The sequence below is a fragment of the Notechis scutatus genome, chromosome 6 (genome assembly GCF_049901735.1).
Source record: "Notechis scutatus isolate UNSWTSFEM ecotype Mainland chromosome 6, rNotScu1.2, whole genome shotgun sequence".
Taxonomy (NCBI): Eukaryota; Metazoa; Chordata; class Lepidosauria; order Squamata; family Elapidae; genus Notechis; species Notechis scutatus.
In genome coordinates, this window is record NC_142014.1 from 11309394 (window position 1) to 11332505 (window position 23112).

Here is a 23112-nt window from a genome sequence, read left to right on the forward strand (position 1 = left end):
GCTATAGGCCACATCCCCGCATATCCAATGTACTCCAGGAGGGGCTTCAGTAGCGTTCTCCAGGGAATATTCATCGGCCCAAAAGAGGTTGGTTTTATTAGGCCAATAGTCCCATGCTTTCGTGGAGAGATCCCATTCATGGACTTCCAGACATTCTGTTTCCCCAACTGAGGGACCCTTCCCCTGCGTATTGGCTAGGCACCAGTGAGCAACTATGGGGCTGGTTAACTCCCACCGTGAGAGGGACTGGTGCTGTGGCATTGCCGTAAGGTTGTAAGGTATGGAATAGTTCCATTCCTGTGCCGCCCATGGCCATTGATCCCCAATTTTGGTTCCCCCGCAGATGTAACAGTTAGTAACATTAAACGTATGAGCTATGGTGGAGGCTAGTTCGAGGAAAAGACTGCCTGCTTCAGGCGAGGGCTGGAATTCTATGTCAACCTCCTGCCAAAATTCAGAGAAGTACCTCGAGTGAGAATTAGATGCAAGCTTCCTAGTTTCTATTGACAGATGGACAATGCCCCCAGGGTCTGCTCCTGTTGCGTATAGCCCGATTCCCAAAGTTGGGCCATACTTCGCAATCCAGGTTAGGGGATTGGGTATAGTGATGTTAACCCAATTGCAATTGTAAAGTGTACAGTCTTCAGACTGAAGTGCCTGTGATATGTGAAGATTGGTTCCTCTACCCGAGGCTGTATATGTGGCCCAAAGGACACAATTCCAGTATGGGCAGTACCTTTCGGCGACGTTACTACTACAATCCCATTTTCCCCTCTCCCCAGGGCATTGATACGGGCAAACATAAACATCAGATTGGGAGTAAGTTCTATGCCAGGACAAGGAAGTCCCACATGACGTGGGCCATTGGGACACTTTGCAGACATCAAACAGGACAGTACCTGGGCTGTTAGGTGTCAGAATCCGTGTTTGAGCAATGACCGGACCGTTGCTGTCGCCCCGGCTTCTAACCACTAACCAGGTTTGGGCAGGCTCCACCTTGGGATCATAACAGTCATTCGAAAGAGGACAGATGGAGTACCAAGTCCCATTGTAACAACAAGGGGTGGGAGTATTTTCGCATGTATAATGAGTATGATATATCAAGGTAGTGCGGATCTCCCTTCCCCTTAATACCGTTTTCAGACATACAGTACAGTTGTTAGGACATAATGGGTCTATGCCATGCGGGACCCGAGCTGACCTGGCGGGTCCCTTACCTCCCTTGTCTGGGCCCCGAGGCTTAGGTGTTTTGGGTGCTTTGGGCGGCGGGGCGGTGAGATGTCTCCTGGGATTCTTTCAATAAGGAGTGGGCACAATTCCATCATCCACATAACACATGAGGCCTTGGCTTCCCTGGCATCGGTTCACGGGAACCTCGATCTTTAACACACCAGTGCACTTGGTACCATTACATGAGGTGGGAGGGCTCCAAGTGGTATGAATGCATTGTGGTGGACTGAAATCCGTGCATGTTCCTATGTTATATCTGTTATATCTTTTTGTATGACCTATATGATTAATAATGCTATTATTTTATATATCTTTTTGGTCCCGCTTCAATATAAAGCAGCTCATCACATGCCAGTGTAAAATTTTGATTTTACATACAACAATCTCTTAATTTCAGAGTTTTATATATGGGCTGGATACAGAGAAAGTTCTTATTGCTTGCATGTTTCCACAGAGACAAAGAAAAACCCAGGACAAACTTCCTGGCACCCCACAAGACGGTTGGCACCCCAACAATATTTTTTTCCCACGGTGCAAAAGAAGCAAAGATTTGAAGAAGCAACACTTGAAATTTTCTTTTCTGTGTAATACTTTCCCAGAAGTCCTTTAAATTCTCCTGCCCTTATATCAGGAGTAGTATTCAGCCGGTTCGCACTGCATCGGGCGAACCAGTAGCAAGGATTTGGTGTGGGTCGCTGAACCGGGAGTAAGTTCTGGCTGGCCATGCCCCAGTCACCCTGTCACCACTGGCTCACTTGCCCCGCCCACCCAATGCTCGATCACCCTGCCCGCCTGATGCTCTCCCCTTAAGGTATTTCTTTTTTTCCCCCTCCCGACAATCAGCTGTTCATCAGCTGTGACAGGATTCCCCTGGATGAGGCCCAGCAAAGCAAAAATGGAGGGAGGGGCTCAAAACACCCCTCTCCATTTTTTGTCTTCCTGAGCCCGAGAGGAACCTTCTGGGAGCAAAAACGACCCCCACCGAGGCTCCTCTGAAGTCCAGAAGCCCCCCCAAAATGGGTGGGGTGGCTGCAAAAAAAAGCCACGCCCACCCAGTCACACGGCCACAACCTCCTAACCGTGCCCACCAAGCCACGCCCACAGAACCGGTAGTAAAAAAAATTTGAATCCCACCACTGCCTTATATGTAGCCCAATCAAAACGCTAAGATACAAGAGTAAGATTTTTTTTTAATGTTTCACCTGATAATGAAAGAGCAAAAATACAACTTCCTCGGAAAGCAAAACCACAGCAGCATCAAACCAGAGAAAATACAGGTGGGGCTTTCACTCTTTCTGAAGTATTGCCGCAGTATTATTGGCTGTGAACAATAAAATGGAGGCATTTCTAAGAACGGCTGCCGAGCGAGCGGGTTGGGCGGTGTCTGCAGTTTGCATTCTGCACAGGGGCATACTGCACTGAAGGTATGGCAAGAGACTCCAACAATAACAAACAAAAGGAAATGGATCACGAGGGGAGCTCTGACTCCTTACTGGCATTCTCACAGTTACAAAGCAAAGCCACATGGCAAAAGATGCAAAATCTACGGATGTCAGAATGTCCTTGGCATGAGCGCTGCTCCTCACCATCTCCCTTCTTGCGTTATTTTTTTTTTTTTCAGAAGGTCCCTTTTTCTCTTTCCTTCAAATGGGAGGAGCTCACATGGTAGACACCAGGGCATTAAGGCAAAACATACATTCAGACATGAGGACAAGTGATGGGACAGATACTTGGGGGAGACACCAAACGTCAGCCTTCTTCTTCATCGCTGTCTTTCATGGTGATGCCTTGCAGTCCACTGCCATCAGATACGGAAACGGTGGCTTCTTCTACTGTGAGACGGCTATGAACTGTGTTGTAAGTTTTACTGTTTAGGGTTCCTTCCAGCACACCCTGTAGCCGGAAATCTCGATAGGTTTTCTGTAGCAAAACAAAAACAAAACTCAAGATTAAGAACAATTGTTATATAAGATACACCCCATTGACTTAAGTTCTACTGGCAGAAGGAAAAAAGGAAAAAGACACGAGTTCGTTGATTAAAAAATGCCACATTATAGGCTGCGTCTGTTAATAAAGTGTTACATGCAGCAAAAGAAAGCCGTATGGAAGTGGCGGGCTAGTTCTTTTTTTTTTTTTAAAGTTTTAAAGTATATATTGTTACAATAAGTGTTTTAAAAAGGTTTTAGTTTTCTTATTACAGCTTTTGAGTCCTGGATATTTTCATGTTCGTTAAGATACTTGCTGGGCTGCTTATTTTGCATGCAGGATTTTTTTTTTCCTGACCACCACAGCTTGATTAATGTACTTCTGTAAAGTTTCTGTGACATCACAAGCCACTTCAGGACAAAAGAGTCACGGCAAGTTGATCCACGGCTCCTGCCTGCAGCACAATACTTAGGCATTTCAAAGCCAGCACAAATTCCCCAGCATAGTCCTAGAAGATCAGGCCCTGAACTGAAACACTGAGTTCAGTTTGATGAACCCAGGATGAATTCTTCAGCTGATCAGCTGGGTTATGGTTAAGCTGCTTTCCATCCTTTCTGTAGAACATCTGTACGCATCAAATCAAATTGAATAAAAGCTTAGTATAAGGTAATGCAAGACTTTCCTACTCATTTTAAATTCCCTTGCACACCTCTATTCCCATGTAAGTGCAGACAGGAATTGCAGGGGGAAGCGTTTTGCCATTCATGTTATCTTGAAACTGGGATCTTCTCACTATTAGCCTCCATTCCTGCTAGGTGCCATTATCACTTAAATGTGTAGCTCAATAAATGCTGTTGACCGTATAGTTACATCATTCATTCAGTGGCTTCTGATGGGATTTTCTGTGCTGCAGTATTTTAGCTTGGAGGCAGGGGGGAAGGCTGGTTCCTCAAAAGACTTTTTCCTGGTTGGCTAAGAACAATTGGAGACTTGGTTGACATTACAGGCAGTCCTTGATTTATGACTGTAATCGAGCCTGTCGTTAACGTTGTAAGCCATGATGGTCACTAAGCGGGTCATCATAGGGTCAAGACGGCTGTAAATGCCGTCCAGTTGCTGAGCACCTAAAATGCAGCCATGTGACCATAAGGAGGAAAGCGGTCAGAACTTCAAACCCAGGTAATAAAGTAGCTTTTGTAGATTCTGCTACAGCTTCAAATCGGGGGTGTCAAACTCAAGGCCCGCCGATCTGGGCCGCGGGTGCTAAAATTTGGCCCATGGGGCCGGTCTGGAAATGGCCTGCAGTGCCTCTGGCAGCCAAAACACCCCCCCCCCCCAGCCTCGATGCTCCATTTTGGCCCACAGGGTGCTGCAGGAGGCATTCATCCTATCTCCTCCCCTCGGTTGGCACGCAGAGAAGTACAATGCTGATCTGGCCCTTGAAGAATCCAGTTTCACATGGTTTCAGATGGTTGCTAAGCAACCCGTCCTAAGTTGAGGACTACCTGTTCCAGAAATACCACAAAAAAGTCTTTCCTGTCAAGGTATTAAAAGTTGATGATAATAAGAGGGATAATTGGTTGCGGTTGCTTCTGTTTCCAATGAGGCAGTGCAATCACATTCTACTCATATTTACCTTTACTATCTTGATGAGAGTCTTCAGCTGGTAGATATGAAGCTGGAGATCTAATCTGTCAGCCAGCCACACACATATGACTTTCATGGAGCTGCTGTACCACTGCTGCAAAAAAGGAGAAGGGGAAAAAAAAAATCCAGTCTAATTTTACAGAATTGACAATAAGAGATAAATGGGGCACTTAGAAATAGCTACAAATCAGCACTTGAATTCAATAATGCCTTAATTTCTGTTAATAAAATAGCAAGTGTTGTTGCTAGGAAATCGGCTAAGTGGACCTCAGTTTGGTCTTGATATGCATTAGCAAAAACTGTTCAGAGTTGCATCCCATTTATGTGCAAGAGTTTTTTTTTTAATCTTTTGCCTCCTGTAAATAGAAAATAATAATAGCAAGTGAATTATAACATGCGAGTCAAACAAAAAGACTCAAGGTGGTGTATAGAATTGGAAACATAATACAGATACAAGCTAAGTGCTAAAATATTGAGTCATTTGGGAAATATATATATATATATAAAATCCAATCACCCATCATCACAGAAGCAAAATTACAAATTGTCCTAGCCTCTGGTGTGTTTGAAAAGCTACATTTTTTTTTAATAAATATTTTTTTTAATTGTTTCGTATCGCAAATTCCATTTCTATAATGAACAGTGTGTTTTCTAGGTGTCCAAAGTGTTAGAATATAAACATCATCACAAGCTTTTCTAGAGAACAGAACGGTTAGGGCTAGATGGATCTGGAATGGGATGGGGAATGATATCAAACAGAATCAAATGCACATTCCCCTTGAAATAGCTATTGAAACAGTTGGTGGAGGGAGATATAAGGGGGAAGTAAGCTCTGCAAATTTAATTAGAGAAAGGAAATCCTCTCATACTCCCACTCTCTTTATAACTATGCCCATCAACATTTTTTTTTCCAGTTTACGACCCGAGTAAGGGAAAATTGTTTCACTGGGTTTACGTCGTTTTGACGTATATGAGGCTAAAATCTTGTCTAGGAGAAAATCTGAGCTTATGTTTATGAGCTTTTATAAGCCATCAAAAGACACGTTTTAAGGATAATTAATAACTGGGGAAAGTTAGTATTAAATATGAGGTCTTATATACCACAGATGACAAACCATTCGACAGGATGTCCCTAAAGATGTTGCTACCTAGCTGAAGTTACTACTTTGAGACTTAGGAAAGGCTGCACGATTCCAGGTGAAGAGATTTGGGACCTGCACTGAGAGCAAAGAGAGTTTTACTTATGTCATCCTTTTTCTTGTCAAGGACTATGTTGCTGTATACTGGATCTGACGTCAGTTCTACCATGACATCTAGCATGGACCTCTTCTTCCATCACCACCAACTTAGGCCAACAGAAGTATTTGAAGAATTTGAAAGCAGAGTGGATCTATGGAAACCTATAAAGAACCAACACTGGATCTGATGAAGTATGGGAAGTATGGAAATCATTGAATAGATCATGTACGGGTACAACCAGATTCAGAGACGCTCTGAACAAATGGGGCTATCTGGTTGCTTCTGCTCTTTGCGAATTGCGGTGACATGCAGACAACAACACACATATATTATACCTTCCCTTTGTTTCTCGATCAGTGTACACTTGAGAACCTCATGGCAGCACAACAGAACGCAATTAAAATTGCTAGTTTCTGGGCAAGACTTGTTTAATTTGTACATATTTTAATCTTTTATTTTACATCTTAAATTTTATGTCATATAATATGCCTGATTTTAATTGCGATGCTTCCGACACGAATAAACCATCAAACCTCTAAGTTCTCTTTGCTTTTCAGGTATTTGCATCAGTTTTAAACCTTAAAATTAGTCATGTGGCTAATTATGTGGCTTCCCATACGATTAATACACCCAATGCAGAATGTGATATTTCACAAGTCTTAAGTCATTTTTATTGTTTCAATAGGTTTAGTTGAAGAACTGTATAACTATGAGAAAATAAAATCGCATGAAGAACTGCACTATATATTTGGATAAGAAGCAGCTGCAATGGGTGTGATCAAGCAATTAGATTATATGCAAAATAAGAATTCTTTTGTAGTTCATTTGCTTCTGATGTTACCATTAGAATAAAAATATGCTTAAATATCTTTTAAAAAGATAATAACCTCTTAAAATATATTTCTGAAATCTTATTCGTGTGTGTGTGTGTGTGTGTGTGTGTGTGTGTACACACACACACAAAATAAAGTAATTCTGAATTTTAACCCATGGCTAACAGGTGGCATTCAACGAATCCTGTCAGGCACATTAACATGAGTATCATGTAGCTTAACAGATGGCATCTAAGTCAATTCACTTGTGGTGATAAATTCACACTCACCTGATAAATCTCTTAATTGCCATTTGTTCTTTTGTATCTTTTGTTCATTGTTACATGCAATATGATAGGTCCAATCTGTTCTCTTATCAACCAGACTTTTTAGGCAAATTAACCTCCGAGGTAGCCACGTGATTTGGTGCTGAGTATGGAAAGACCCTCAAGTAAAGGAGGGGGGGGGAGCTCACCAGTTATGCAAAGGAGACTGGGCATCAGACAATTAGTTAAGAGCCAAAGTGGTGCTTCTTGCACAAATGAGCAAACCGCAGTTACTGTGACAAGTGCTTCAATTTGTAATTCTATGAAAGGAAATTAATAGGGTTGCATGAAGAGACCAGAACCCCAACCACATAAATGCACATGAAGAGGTGGGGCCAAGTTTCTCTCTCCTACCCAAATAGGCCAGACACCAAAAATATGGAGAAGGGAACTGGCAGCCTTTAATTTAGCCTAGTTGAAATTTACCATTTTCCTTCACCGAGGGCTACTTCCGTGGCTACTTATAATGAGATGCAAAGTGAAAGGTTTTAATTGTAAATAATCAGCACACCACTTTAGTATTAATCATGCAATATTAACTATTGGAGAATGTTTTTCTGCAGCACTTTACACCTCTCCCTTACTTATTAATATAAAATAGCTGCCTCTGCGACAGCAAAACCAAACTGTCTCTCCCCACTCACAAAATTTCCCCAGAATTCCCAGCAAATATGCATTAGCATATTAGAATTATAGCATTTGAATATTTTTTATATGACATTCGGAATAAGGAGCGTTCAACTTATTTTTGAACATTTTTTCCTAACTAACATATAACTGAACTAACAAAGACACAATAAATGGGATGTGCAGCTTGGTTTAAAGGTAATACAATGAAAGCAATGGACAAAACAATTAACGGTATAGGACGAATACTGTGTTCCCATCATAAATCCACAAATTTTGATGCAATTTAGTATATGAAAGATCGTTACAAAATAGGTGACTTCACGCCTCTCGTAATTCTAGTGAACCAGTGGACTCACGTCTCTTAATAATGCTAGCTTGTAGAGAACAATATTTACTGGTATAATTGCTGTTCAAATTAAAGAGATGAAGAAAGAGGAAACTCTGAATGAAATGTACCAGCCCTTTGCTTCCCTCCTCCCTAATTTTAGCCAAATCATCCCCTTCTAAGACCTCTAAAATCACAATAGCTAAGGGGGTTGACACAAAAAGAGAAGGGCACTGGCCTCCACAGCAAAACGAACAAAGCAATTTCTTCATTAGGTCGAAGAGATGTTGACAGGCAGCAGGCAATCTTTTGGTGTTTTTTTTAAAAGGAAAACTCTTTTAATATTAGCGCATTCTATTTGCTAGACATCAAACTTGCCCAAATTACCCTCCAGGCATGGAAAAGCCTTTTGAATACGTGTTTTCAGTCTCAATCCCCTAGACCAGATTCACATTCTTTTGAGCCTGATGGGGGGAAAAAATTGAAAAAAGCATTATAATGCCCCCTGATGTCAAGCCTGTAGCATTATTTTTGGACACCGTGGTTGACATAAAATAAAACAGAATGTGTATCTTCTGTGTATTTTTTCACACTGGCGCATGACAGCAGCCAACCATTTAAAAATAAAATGGGTTCTACCCCTCCTCTTCCTTGGGTAGTCAGCTCCTGTAAGGGCATGTATTACTCACTTCATTTTCCCTTGAAATATCTCTTTTGAAGTTCTTTTTTTTTTTTTTCAGAGAGGAAAAAGGAAAGGCTAGGGTTGACTCTGCAAGACCCCTGTATTTATTCACACTTATTGTGCATGACTGTAGACTGGTAAATCATATTAACAGCCCGTCTCCCCATCAAGCTGCTACTTGCTTTTCAGCCCTGGGAAGGTTCAACAAATCAACAGGAGCACGGAAAACAGTACATCAGTCTAATCTAGTGTTTAAGGTGAAGTTTTCAAACCCAATCTAAGAAGATCTTTAGAGCAAGTAACAAGCTGAAGGACTCAGAAGGTGGTATTGACAATGAAAGAGTGTTGAAATATTGAGAAGCGCAGCACTTGTGCATTTTTAATAACAAGAGGGTCAACAAGGACACAGCCCCCTCCGTGCCAATAGTTGCCACCGCCTATGGAAATTGCCACGCCAGAGCCATAAACGCTTTCAGTTCATCAACTGTCTTAAACATCCTACACCTCCTCTGATGGACCTTTAGTCTTGAATTAACAAACCAAAGCAATGAAAGAGGGTGCAGGCTGAATGGCTGGCATTGATCCCCAACTGTGTTTAGCACTGCTACAAGCCCTGAAAAACTCTCTCTATTGTCAATAGAAATTGACAAACCCTCCTCTCCTAAATAGTACAGCTGAGCCAGGCTGGATCCATGCAGCTGTAAAGGGCTCCACTCTCAGGGTCCGGGGGAACTCTAACAATAGAGCAAGCATGAGCTCTTTGTCAGCTGCAGACTCGGCAATTTTCTAACAAGGATTAAAGTTGTTTTGCGGCAGCGTTAGTGAAAAGAGATTTAGCAACATACCGAGCTTTCTTCTTCAGCAAGTTAAAGAGAAGTAGTTAAGGAATTTCATTATTCGGTTGACTATTGGAAAACACAAAACAAATATGTTCAATATTCACAATCCTTATCTCCCTCTTTTCTCTCAATTCTTTCTAACGTTTGGAGAGCAATTAATTAGATGTAATAACTTGTCTCTTGAAATCATGCACTCCGGATTTCTCCCTCTCCCTCTCTCTCTTCTTTATTTCTTTTCTATTTTTTTTTGTAAAAGATGCAGCTGTTTGCTACCTGGAATGAAAATTCTACATGTAGTAATACACAAAGCGGCAGTCCATTCAGCTCCGATATTTCTATTTCTGAATCACTGGACCACATACAGTTTTTCTTTAGGTGGGTTCTTCTGGCAACCCCCACTGACAGAATGTGTTTTTTTGATGAAGTGGAGGCAAGAAATGATAGCTTTGTTTAAGACGGCTCAGCACTTTTGTCCTACCATTAGTGCACAAAGTGGCAACGGTGAAATTAACAGAGGAACCAACAGTAGCAGCCAATTTTAAAGTTGATTAGGAGCTGTTATTATAAAAATCCTAATAGATTTCATTAGTGATATTAGATACACTCATAGCAAAGGCTACATATTTCTCCAATATACCTGCCGATTAAAATGGACAATGCTTAAATACTATGTTGATAAATACAAGACTTTGCCTATTTTTAGCACTCACCCCTGGACAAAAATGTAGCACTGATCATAAATTAAAAACACATTTAAACATTCTTTATAACAAGGTTATTTTATCCAGGGTAGATAGGAAAGAAAACTAAAATAGTATTTAAGCAGACAAAGCTAGAATCATTCAGCGAAAAAAATAAAAAACTGTATTTAGTGCACAATCTGTATTTAGAGAATTTGATATTATATATGATATCTGGAAAAAAAAACCAGCCATCTGCACATTATAGAATATTTTTAATAAGCTTCTATTTATACATCTCTTCTCCCAGTATATTGTCAGCAATCATGCCGGATGGAGAAATAATTACATGGAAGCATCTCATAACATACGTAAATCTCATCATCACTTACCAATTATGTTTCTTTCATATATTTATGTGCTTTGCAAAATTGTTTTCAAACAGAGGCATCATGGATGCATAAAAATGTTTCCAAATCTGACTTGAAATGAAAAGAAAATATAATTTGAAAGATTATCCCAGAATACTTCAGGTACTTAAATATTTATATTTATGATAAACATTATGGGCCACTATGATGAGTCTGTTAATCGTATTCAAGTAAATCAGAGGGCCGTGCATAAAATATCACAGCAAATGACTCTTATATTTATTTGACTGTTCTTCATTATCCATGTGGTTCAAAATTAACATCCTATTAAGCCCCTTGACTTTTCTCTTAAATTTTGACTTTTATCATTGAAACTGCCTATTAACTGAATGCAATCTTCTATTATGGCAAATTCACCCCACTAATTATCACAGATTGGCTAATTTATAGTTACCGAATCTCTATCCAAGAACTTGAAATGAATATTAGCTAAAAGCACTTCTGCTTGTGTTAGTGTGCAATGCTAGATTACATCTGTAAAGCTCTGCATTTGTGTCAGAATTAATTTTACACAATTATTCTGTTTGTTCGTAGTTACATTACATTAGTATCAGGACAGGAGCACTGTTGTTGTGTGTGCGTGAATGGGACAGCTGATTTCCACACAGAATAACAACTTCTAAAGCATGTGAAGTTCCTAACCGTTTTAAATCACGGTTATGAAATCCACACGCTTCATTCTGGATTTTCAAGGCAGATGGCTAACATGTTGGAGAAAGAAAACCAGATGGAGAGGAATGTCTTGTGCATTTGCTCATGTTCCTGACCTTTCCAACTGCCCCCACCCCCACAAGTTATTATGGTTTCTGCCAATAGCCATACTTCATAGCCTCAGAAATAAAGGAAATGGTGGGGATAGGATTTATCCCTCAGCAGCTATAGTGGGGGCAAAAAAGATTTTGCCTTGAAGCCCATCTATGGTGACAGATCTTTTCAGGACAGTTGCTTGGAGCCCATTGGTTAGAAAGTCCATTTCCAAATTATCTCCTTCTGCTTCACAATGAGAACATTTTAGTGGTCATCTGCCATTTGAAGTGCATGCTGTTTATTAAACATACATTCAATAGACTATAAAATTCAGGAGTTCTGGTGTGGGTGGGTGGGTATAGTGCATACACCCCACCCCACCCGAACTACTGAATTTTAAAGTCTATTGAGTGTGTGTGTGTGTGTGCGTGTGTGTGTAACTTCAGCATTAGATTTTCCTAAATATTCATGGCAATGGTCTTGAATATGAAGGCTGTGATGCTCATGTAAAAATGTGTGCACTGGAGTTGGCATATGCAAAGTTCTTTAATAAGAGTTCTAATTTCTAACACATTGTTTTGCACCTCTCCTTTACTCAACGATTTATTTCCCAAGCTAATCTTTTACTGTTGTTTTATTTCAAACAAGGATCTTAATGGAGAAATTTACTTGAATTAGCAGATAGCAAGGAAGAAGGCAGTGCTATTTTAAAAATCAGAAATATATCTAAAGCAGCAAAAGTAGCTCTGAATTAGGGACCTGATTCTCAAGCTAGCCCCGCTACCAATAGAGAATCTAGGACCATGCCAAATTGGCAAGGGCATCTGTTTAACCCCTCACGTGCTTCAAAAACAGGTTTAGCCTACTCTCAGATCATTTCGTTTTAGCCCTCTTCTGAAATGCTTTTCAACTTTGGTGAAAGGCAAAATAGCAATTACTATAAAAATTAGTTCTTGTTAAAATGATATTGCCTTCCTCTTTAGAGTAGACAGCTCATTCTACCAGCACCCAGAGTCCGAAATAGCTATCTTAAAAATATAAAGTCGCTAATATTGATCCTTTAAAGCAAGCTCATGTTTGCATGATCAAATACCACTAAAATATATTAATTTATTCTATGACTGCATAATAGGTGGGTATTTGTAAACATATTTCATAATCATTTTCACCCTTGATCAACTGAATCCATTCGAGTTAAGGGAATCATAGACCATCCAAAGGACATTTGCTGTCTTCTTATGTAAACTCCTTGCCCTTCTTTGTTACTATGAAATTAAAAAAAAAAGCAGCTCAATAGAATTGTAATAAATTAAGACACATAAGTTATTATTTTTTAAAATAAAAAAGATAGCATGGCATTTTCCTTAAGAAAATTGGACAGGGCAACAACATTTATATTCTCTTTCATTATCTACAGCAAACTCTTTTTCCATTGTGAAGACTTGTAAAACTGTTGCAGTATAATTGCATGCTGCAACTATGAATCCCAATCAGGTATTACTTCCTATAAGCAGCAGTTCCCAATCTTTTCTTTGAAAATTACTACATTCTCACTGAAAAGTTTGAAGAGCATCATTTAAAGACGTTGGTTGGCAATGCAGCACCTGTAGACATGGCATACATGACTTTTGACCTAATGTTTGCAGAGCCCCAATTTAAAGGGTCATAAGAATACATTGTATGTCTCAAATAAGGAATGCGAAACCCTGGCAACATTTGATGAATTCGTGAAATTTTGGGTATTTCAAAAAAGCATCTGTTATAGTGCCTGTACCACAGACTACTACTGCTACTCTTTTGGAAGTCACTGGTCTAGGATACAAAGTTGTAAGAAGATGTGAGTTAGCTTTCCAAATTTTCTGATTATACCTCCCAAGCAGCTTGAGACAACACAAGCAGTGGGATGAGCATTGAACATTGGAACTGTAAGTCAGGACTATGATGCTTCTATTTCTCAAAAGTATGGCCAAGCTTTTGGTCATAATCAGCAAGTTGGTCATTTAATTTCACTCCGAAGAAATGAAGTTGAATTGTTTAGATGTCTTAATAGATTCTTAATGTAACAAATGTTAAATATTTGGTTCATATATTCAATAAGCTTTGACGATGCTTCAGGGGAGAGCTCCTTTTTATTTGGTCTATGATTTCAGAGCAAAATTATTGGCCATGAACAGTGCAAATTTTTAAAAAAGCTATCTTAACACATGCAGAGTTCATAGTAAAGGCACTAGCAATGCATAGTTGGCTGCAGAAACTGTGAGCTTCTCCTGCTGATTAAGTGTATATATATTTACAGTACATGAGGAAATCAATAAACCCTCAATGGTGCCTTTGCCTGGCATTTCATGGTGGAAAACATATGACCTAAGACAATCCAAATGGTAGAGAACCTATTGATTTTTCTTTACTACACAGAGGACAGCAGGCCCAGTTAACACTTTCTATCAGATTTACCTAGTTGCAGAGCTGTTGCAGCTGGATGCATTCTATTGATCTCCATAAGGTACTTCTATACTATTTTTAAAAATATCACAGTAAAATGTATATGTAATTATGATTTTATTTTTATTCTTATCCCTGGAGACAAATGCAGCATTTTCAGTTGATCGGTTTAATTCTAAATTACGACAATATAAGAATGTTTTTCTTTCCTCTTAAACATTCTGGTCAGTGGCTATTTTTTTTTTAAAAAAGAAGACAATGTGGTTCATTTAAAACTCATTTCTAAAAACATTTTCCTGTTTTAAAAATTTATTTGTAAAATTAGCTTATTAATAAAGGTATTTGTATACATTCATGTGCTGCAAAACCGAAATGTTACAACACTATGTACAAAAATTATTCCATGATTCAAATGCATTTTATAATGATAAGCAAATGTTATGAAATTTTAAATCTCCAGTCATACAGTGCAAGACAAAGCTGTTTGAAAAGAATACCATTAAGAATTTTTTGGATATGTAACCATTTCATTGAACAAATTTTCTTTCTCTTTTCTTCAACAGCACACATACTATATTTTAATTTACACAAATACCCCAAATTACTTTTGGGAGGATTCTTGTTCCTCACGTGTAGGAACATTGGAAGAGGTCAAGGAGATGACATGATTATGTTTCTGAAGAAGAAATGGCGGGACTCATTCTAAAGGTGTAACCTGCTGATTGAATTATGAAAGGAATGATTGCTCACTAAGAGAAAAGAGTTATATTTAACTTGATCAACTTGAGTAATATAAAGAGCGCCAAGATATAAAAACACTATAGGTTTTATCTGGATCAGCTAACATGGATCTGAAACCCTAAGGCTAATGTTTCAATCTATATCCTGTTCTGACAGGATAACAAATTAAAAACCATCAAGCCATGACTCTAATTCAGAGGCATGAGAACATTAGTGGTATTAGACTCTTCAAACTATAGTTTAATTCTGAAACCAGGTCCTGGGGGCGGGGAGCATTAGGATAAATGGAGTAGTGTGAATTTTCTTAGCATTGCATATTGAAATCTTAATTCTGAAAAGTAAGCAGGAAACATGCTTTAGGGTAGTAATTTATTAAGCAAGTAAAAATTATTATTTTTCATTAAAAATGAGCTTACTTTTACAGTACAGAACAAACACATGCTCAAAAGAGTTTGGAGATACTTTATGAAAATTTGACTTGAATTTTCACAAAGTTTTAAAAAATAAAGCATTTAATTCTAAAGATATAGTTTAGTATATTATTATAACATTATTTTATTTGATATTTATTTTCTTCTCTAAATTGGCAGAGAACAAATACAAAGAAAACCAATTTGTCATTGCTTCATCTTTTACCAAGTGCAGTGCAAAATTCCAGAGTTGTTATTTTATATATTAAAGCAGACTCACGTATATAATAAAAGATGGAATATTACGAAGAATTGGAAATGTATTTCATAAGTGACTTACTGACCAAGCAGCCTATTAAACCCGCTGGCTGCCCTTCCTCCGCTTATTTTAGTAATGTGTATGAGGAATTCGCACAGGCCCTAGTGAGAAAATAGGGGGCTGCTCCCAACAGGGTCTGTGAATTGTGCTTTGTGCCTGCACACGCGTACGCATGTGTGTGAGGTTGCTTTCTCCCACAACAGTCTGTTAACATGTTTGAAAATGTACAAGATTTGCTCTTTCATGCTCTGTAGGGAAAACCTGATGCTACAAAGCGTGTTTAAGGAGTCAATTATTTTGCTCCCTTCAATAAAGAATCTCAGGCTGATACTTATATTCTTTTATTGTCTACGGCAGCCTTAAAAAAAATTAGGCATAATTAAAGATGAGTTAAAGCTCAGTAGAAACGCGAAGAGTATCAGCAAATCTTAGCACTGCTCAGCTTTTGAATGTCTTTCTTTCTACCTTTCTTTTTTACTTCTCAGTTCTTTTAAATGGTTTTCTATGGCAGGGACGTTTTTCTTAATTAGTCACAGCTAATTAGTGTTCTGGCATAGACAAGTAATCAGAAATGTCAGGGCTACAAGGCTACATGTCCCTAATCCTTTGATAATAATTTAGCCTCCTGGGAGGGCCTCAAGCTGCGGTAAGTACTAGTTGACAATAAGGCAAAATTAGGTGGGCAGCAGACCATTAGGATAGAAAAATAAAAAGCACTACCAAGTCCTGCTGAGCACCATCAGGCAACTAACTGCATTGCCAGATGAGGTGCCTGTTTAAGCCTGTGTTGTTAATTAGCTGATTCTACCAGACCTGCCACATATGTCCAGGTGCATCAGGAAAAACCCCCAAGAAATCTATTTTTTGGGGTTGTGCCAAGTGACAGTTATGTTCCTATCCAGTTTCTGGAAACCCGATAGCAGAAGTCCACATATTTCCTGAAGATTATTTTGATTTATCAAAGAAATAAGCAGCTCAACACGCTACAATGCATTATCTTGTGGAGTTTCTCTGGGAATTAGGTACGCTTCACTCAGATTTCTTAGACCTTCATTCCCATGCAGATTTTGGATGCGAGAAGAGGACTTTTGAACAGCTTCCCACCCAGTTTTAACTTGCAGGTGTTGTCCTGGCATATAATTGAGATCAAAAGAAGAACGTTTTTGTCACAGCTCATACCTACAAATGATAATTTAACACAGAAAATGATGATGAACTGAAACTAACTTGACAGACTGTAATCTGAGAAGGAGCGATTTTGAACACTGACATTTACATTTCGAGAGGGAAAAAACAACCAACTCTTCAAACCTTTCAGCTAAATGTGAATTGCTTGTAAGACATATTTCAAACTGATCAATAAAAAAGTCAACTGACAGAAGCTATTCTATCATTCAACAAATAGGCATACAAATACCACATTAGATGTTTTCAATATAAGGATCAAAGCTTTAGCACTGAATATTGAAAATCATTCTGCAGTTCTCCATAGTATGATTAGTAACTTTGGTTTGCTTCAGATTTAATAGGATTTTGAAGAAAGGATACTATAGAAAAGTAATACATATTTTAACATTCTTGGCTGAAAATTAATATTGCAGACTCTGTAAAAATTAAAACAAAGTTCTGAAAAATGAAGTGTACTTTCACTAGGAAGTCTCATTGAATAAAGCCTTTAACTTGAAAACAATATTGAAGGATTTAAATATGATTTTCAAATGTGCAAAAATAGCACAATATATGAATTTGTTGCTTCAATCTAAAAAAAAAATGTAAATATGATTTTTATATAACTTCCTAGGAATATGTTAAGTCTTTTCCCCCCATTTTCACAGAGTCCAGATCAATTACAAGCAAGTATTTTTAATGAGAAGATACTGCATTAGGGGGACCGTTTGTCCTATTTTTCAGAAGACTACATGAAAGGCCTCTAATATTAAAAAAACTTAACAAACAAGAGCAAATGCCTTTGAGTTACCCATCAAGAGTAAACTGAGATGGCAAGCAAGGACATTTGTGAGAAGAGAACATCATAAGCACTTTGTTGCCTTTTTAAAAACCACACTAATGTGCAGAATTGAAATGTTTTGGGTACTATTCCTATGTGCTTGTATACCCAATAGCTAAGAAATACTCCTTCATCTCATTCCTACCAAGTGTTATTATTTTATATTATTATTTTCTACTTGGGAGTTACATTTTAAATGAGGACTGAAGGAAACATATTCTGAGATGCTAATATATCACTGGAATGGCAGGGGAAACATTTTCAGGCTGATATGAGGAATTTTAAAGCGCATAACGAGGCTTTAAAGCTTCCAAAGGTATTTAGAGGCCACTTTTTAATTCCCTCCAGCCTAAAAGGGAATTTAGTCCAGTTCTGGGAACTTTGGATTGAGGTTGTTTTTTTTTTCCCAACCTCCAAACGTTAGGAAAAAAATTGTATTATCCCACATCTTTTTGGTTTCTTCCAGGATTTATTGATGGAATTGCACGCTACTCTGTGAAAAACCAGTTATTCTTGGAAAGCTAATTGTAGTCCATAGATGACCAGCCCTGAGCTTTTTTTTTTTTTTTTTCAGTAGTATTTCTCTTTATTTTCACAGATTTCAATCTAAATCACTTCCAGATACTACCTTGTTCAGGGACTTTTAAAAAAATTCTACAGAAAACATTGTCTTTAACTTTGAATTCTTCCCTGCCAGAAAAGTTAAGGGAAAAAAACAGCTGGGGTGGGAGCTTGCACAATACCCTTTGATTGGCACTGCCAGGAGATCACTATCTGGGAGCGCACCTAATGACTGCTTTCACACTTGTGTAACCTCAATGCTAGATCAATGCATTTCCTCTAGGTAGGGATGCTTAATCAGTACTCAAGAGTTGGTGATGCAGGAAGGTCAGTGAGAGTTGCCATTCTACGAAAGTCATTCCAAGCATTAAACAGTAGGCTGGTGTTATCTAGAAAATCCTTAAGAGTAGAGTACTGGATTTACAGAACAATTAGTTCCTATTTGCTCCATCATAATTACTGCTGCTAAAAAAAGAACATTCTATTGACGTTACTATTCATGCTTTAGGCTTGAAAATAAAACCACTGAGAAAAATCTCTTGACTATGGGGTTTTTCTCTAGTGTAATATTCCAGAAGTAATACAGTTTTTGGGGAAGCACCTATTTAAATTTGGATTCTGCAGTTAAATGCCAAATTTGCACCATCTGTGGATGCATATAGTAATAGTATGGGAAGATTTTGAGTGCTGTAGCCGTATGGTATATCAAGCATTAAAAAAAAGCCACTTTGCTTGAAGAAGTATACAACTGTAGGGAATTGACCCATGCTAGCAGACTCAATTGTTTTGTCCTAGAACAGGGGTCCCCAAACTTAGCAACTTTAAGACTTGTGGACTTCAACTTCCAGAATTCTGGCTGGAGAATTCTGGGAGTTGAAATCCACAAGTCTTAAAGTTGCCAAGTTTGGAGAGCTCTGTCCTACAACAGTGGTCACCAACCAGTGGGTCGGGGACCACTGGTGGTCTGCAAGAAAATTTTGGGAGTCCAGAGAGAATATCCAGGCTGCGTGGGAACAGAAAGCTATGCCGCCCACATAGCCCACGGGAACACAAGGCTTGCATCGCTTGCATTGTGAACAACACCAGGTAGTGAGGCGGGGGGGGGGGGACTTGCCCCACTTGCCCCATGCGCCTGGCCTGGCCACCGGGCTGCTTCTTTCCGCTTCTTTCTTCTGCTGCTTTTGGCTGCACACAAGGAAAGCATCAAAAGTCTTTCTTTCTCCCCCCCAAACTCCACCAGAAATAAGTCTTTGGGATCCTGCAAGTCCTCCTGCTCCAAAAGGCTGCGTCAGCAAAGACTCATTTCTGGTGGACTTTGGGGGAGAGAAGGAAAGGCTTCTGCTGCTTTCCTTGCATGAAGCCAAAAGTCTCTCTCTCTCTCTCTCTCTCTCCCCTTGAAAACGGAGCTGGAGACAGTATCCTGTGATCCCAAGTAAAGAATGACTGATCGGTAGGAAAACAGGGTGGGGGGTTTTCATGCAGACTTTTTTGGGGATTTTCCCAGGGTCTCTGGTCTGTGGGATTTAAAAATGATGAGTTTGGTGGTCCCTGAGGTCCAAAAGGTTGGCGACTCCTGTCCTAGAATATGGTGTTTTATCATTTTAATTCATGATAGTGAAGTTATACCTGCAAGTTTATTTTCCCCCTCCAAATCACATTGCCTCTCAACATACCTGACCTAGAACACTTTTCAGTAACATGTTCCAGGGATACATTATCCTATTGCAAGACGCAGAAGAGGCAGCGGAATTTAGGCATGCTGACTCAGTGCCAGAACCTGTCTACTGTTTCTCAGAAAGAATAAGAGCAGCTGCCCTTGGGGGGAGGGGCAGATGCAAGCACCTTGATGCTGTCTGGTTAGATAGTGATGATAAGTACGTAAGATCATGTACTGCTGACATGAAAAGGCTTTGGAAGGAGATCCCAGCCGCTCGTTCTACATACAGTCTGGTCCGATGCCATCGGCTTGAGAAAAGCTTGTATAGAAAAGAAGAACAGGAGCAAATGCATTCGCTCTCAAATTTGCTTGTATCTCCCACTATGAGAACCCCTACTTTAATTGACAAAGTGGTGGAAGCACCTTCCACCACAAGAACACGGAAGTCCAAACTTTGGACAAAGAAAAACAGAATGGTTTTGCGACTAAAACAGAGGGAAGGGTTACTTTCCTCTTCTAAAACATAACCTTGACTTTCTTCTATCTACTCTTTCTGGTAGTAGTTACAATACTTGGATAGTCTCCCAAGCCAGTTCGAAACCTTTAATACTTCCGTGTTAGAGACATTTCTCACTGCACATTTGCATCTTATCGCTATCTTTTAAGCTTTTAATTTCACTGTAACTTAAATGTGCCCTGCCTCAGTTTCCTTGGAAGTTATTGCACTATCCAGTCAAAGCCAAAGAAATCCTGTCCCATGGACTCATCGTTTTGGTGACCAGTTGTGTGAACTGATCACAAGAGTTATCCTTGAGGTTAAATATTCTAATTGATTAATGTATTCTGCTACTGACTTCCTCAGAAAGAAATGTGTTCAACCGCATCTCTCTCTCCTCCCCATCTCTCAATCTGACACAGTTGCTGCCTCACTGTCATCCACACTGCTTTGGGGCTTCCAAACCCCCCCCCCAAAAAACAAAACAGATTAGTACTTGGGAAACTGCATTGAGCACTTTGTGTAGAGTATTAGGTGGAATGTCTATGGAGATTATCAATTGCCCTGATCATGGCTATTGCAAAGGTGCTTTTCCAAAAGGAAACAAACTTTCTTTGTTTTTTCCCCCCTTTGACAATGTTTTGCTTTTCATCCAAGAAGCTTCTTCAGTTCTGATCAGTTGGAATGTGGTGGTTAAGCCTCTTCTATTACATGTGTCAATTACATAATTCCAAATTAGTCCAATCTCTTTTGAGGTCCATTTAAATCCATTCATTTTAAGCTCAGTTTATGGTTCTGGATTTAGCTTGGATAATTCTAGAGCACTCATATCACATACTTCATCTGAATACATTTGAATCTCTGCAATGTTCAAAATAACCCATATTTCAAAGATTGAAATGTGGTTACTTTCACTATTTGTATTATAAGAAACCACCAGAAATTAATAATTGAGGATAATGTAACACTTAGCTCAGTGCAAAATATAAATATTTTGCAAAACAAAAAAAGTAAAAATACAGAATTAAAACAAAAGAAGTTATGACAACAAGAAAAAAAGGATGAAGAAGCATTCTAAAGTAAAATAAAAGTGGGAGCATATGTGTTACACACAAAAACAAATTTACACACACTTACCCCCGAAAAAAAAAATCACCAGCCAGTTTCTGATAGATACCCAGAAGTTCAAAGTTGCAAATGCAAAGAATGTTAGATTATATGGTTTCACTTTGATCCAGTACAATTTCACTATATTTTTAAGCAGGGTTGTTTACTTATAATTGCTTAACAATAAGACTCTAAGTGATGAACCACAAGAATGCTAACAAATTGAAAAAAAAAATTAAAAGAAATATGCCATTCAAGACTACACAGCCTCTTCTGTAATAAGTAACATTCTCACCTTGAAACTCTGCTTCCTTTTTAAAACAGACATTGTTCTCCCTATTTATTGTACAAATGACAATATGTCAGACTGATATGTAATCTGAGGAAATGCTCAGAAGCATTATTTTCAGGAAAAAAGCATGTATATGGATCAGAAAGCATGTTTTCCACAGAAATAATATTTTTAATGAGCAATGTTCACCTCTGACATATGACCAGGTTAACACCAGCTAATTTTTTTTTTTTTAAAGTCACATACTTTAGCATCTCATTTAATAAGCTTAAAGCCAATTAAAACTCCACCAGAACAGATAAAATCTAGTGCTTTATAAACATTTCTAACAACAATGTGAATGCGTGCGTACTCACATATTGAAAGCACTTTCTAAAAGAGCCCTAACCAAAAATCAGTACAAAAGAATATGAGACAAAGTTGCAGTTATGGTTTTATTTTAGAAATATATGAAGCACAGATGTAGATAATCTTAGGAATTATAGGCCAATGGTAGCAATGTTTATTAATTAAAACTATTAAACTGCTCTTTATCTCTGGAGATATTGAGCAGTCTAGAAATATAATTATAATATAAAACTCTAAACCCTGTATCATGAAAGAGACAAAAACAACTAATTAATACAGTTTGACAACCACAATGGTTAGAATTAGCCCACAAACACCACTACTGATTCCAGTCCAATATCCATGATGTGAAGGACTTCACAGTTGGATACCAGAATACCAAAGTATCAAGAGCATTTTTTTTAAAAGGGAAGAAGCTACACCTGATATTTGGATCCAAATTCGTAGATTTTGAAAAGCAAGAAGTAATAATTTGAACTGGGTGTAAAAACAAATGTATTCTTATGGAAACTGGCCCACAGGGATATATGTTTCAAAGTTCATAAGGTCTTAGTAAACCAGGTAGTTGGACACAGAAGTATTAAAGAAAAAAGGAGACTGTGGAACCATAATTTCAATCTCATTTAATCTCACAAAACATAAATAAGTAAAGTTTAGAATCAATGGAATAGAACTTACGTTACTGGAAAACTGAAGTACATGCAAAAATCTGTTTAAAAAAGGCTATTTAAGCGCCTCAGGGAAGACCATCTCAAAGCTCCCCCACCCAGCTCCAAGTCTGCAGGACAAAATGGCCTCCGTCACTTTTTTCCAGACATGGTAGGATCATGATTAAAAAGTCACAAATGAATTCTAACACAATTCTCGTGATTGAAGAAACTATGCCTTGGCAAAAGACAAAAGAGTACGTTCTCCAATGTGATAGAGATACTGGTTACTGGTTTTGCAACCTGAGTTCATCTAAGTTCAAAGGTATTCTTCCAAAAAGCTATTATAATTTTCAGGAAGATTTTTTTTTTTAACTACAAAGAGATATTGATGGTGAAGCCTATGTAACTTTTTTGCTTCTTCGGACAGTTTTTTGTTTCAGTGTGGTTTGCAGGGAGGAAAAGAAGAGAAGAATGGAGGAATGAAGGGTTTATGGAGGAGATTACCTCTCAAACTCATAACAAAGATGTTGCCCCTTCTTGGGTTACCCTTCTTGTTTCTAAGTCAAA

The 23112-nt window shown here is 38.6% G+C and overlaps 1 protein-coding gene across 13 annotated transcripts in view; it reads right to left on the minus strand.

Annotated features, from left to right (window-relative positions):
• Positions 1-2400: 2400 nt before the first annotated feature.
• The window catches only part of CADPS2 (calcium dependent secretion activator 2), a 294667-nt gene continuing 273955 nt past the window's right edge, over positions 2401-23112 (minus strand). For 9 of the 13 annotated variants that reach the window (XM_087969369.1, XM_026669061.2, XM_087969372.1 and 6 more), the window contains 2 exons: positions 4793-4897; positions 2401-3150 (listed from right to left, as the gene is read on the minus strand). In XM_087969369.1, coding sequence (XP_087825495.1) covers positions 2980-3150; positions 4793-4897 — 276 coding nt within the window. In that variant the 3' untranslated portion in view covers positions 2401-2979. The remainder of the gene's footprint in view (positions 3151-4792; positions 4898-23112) is intronic. The other 4 variants (XM_087969373.1, XM_087969371.1, XM_087969367.1 and 1 more) reach the window with 1 other exon arrangement.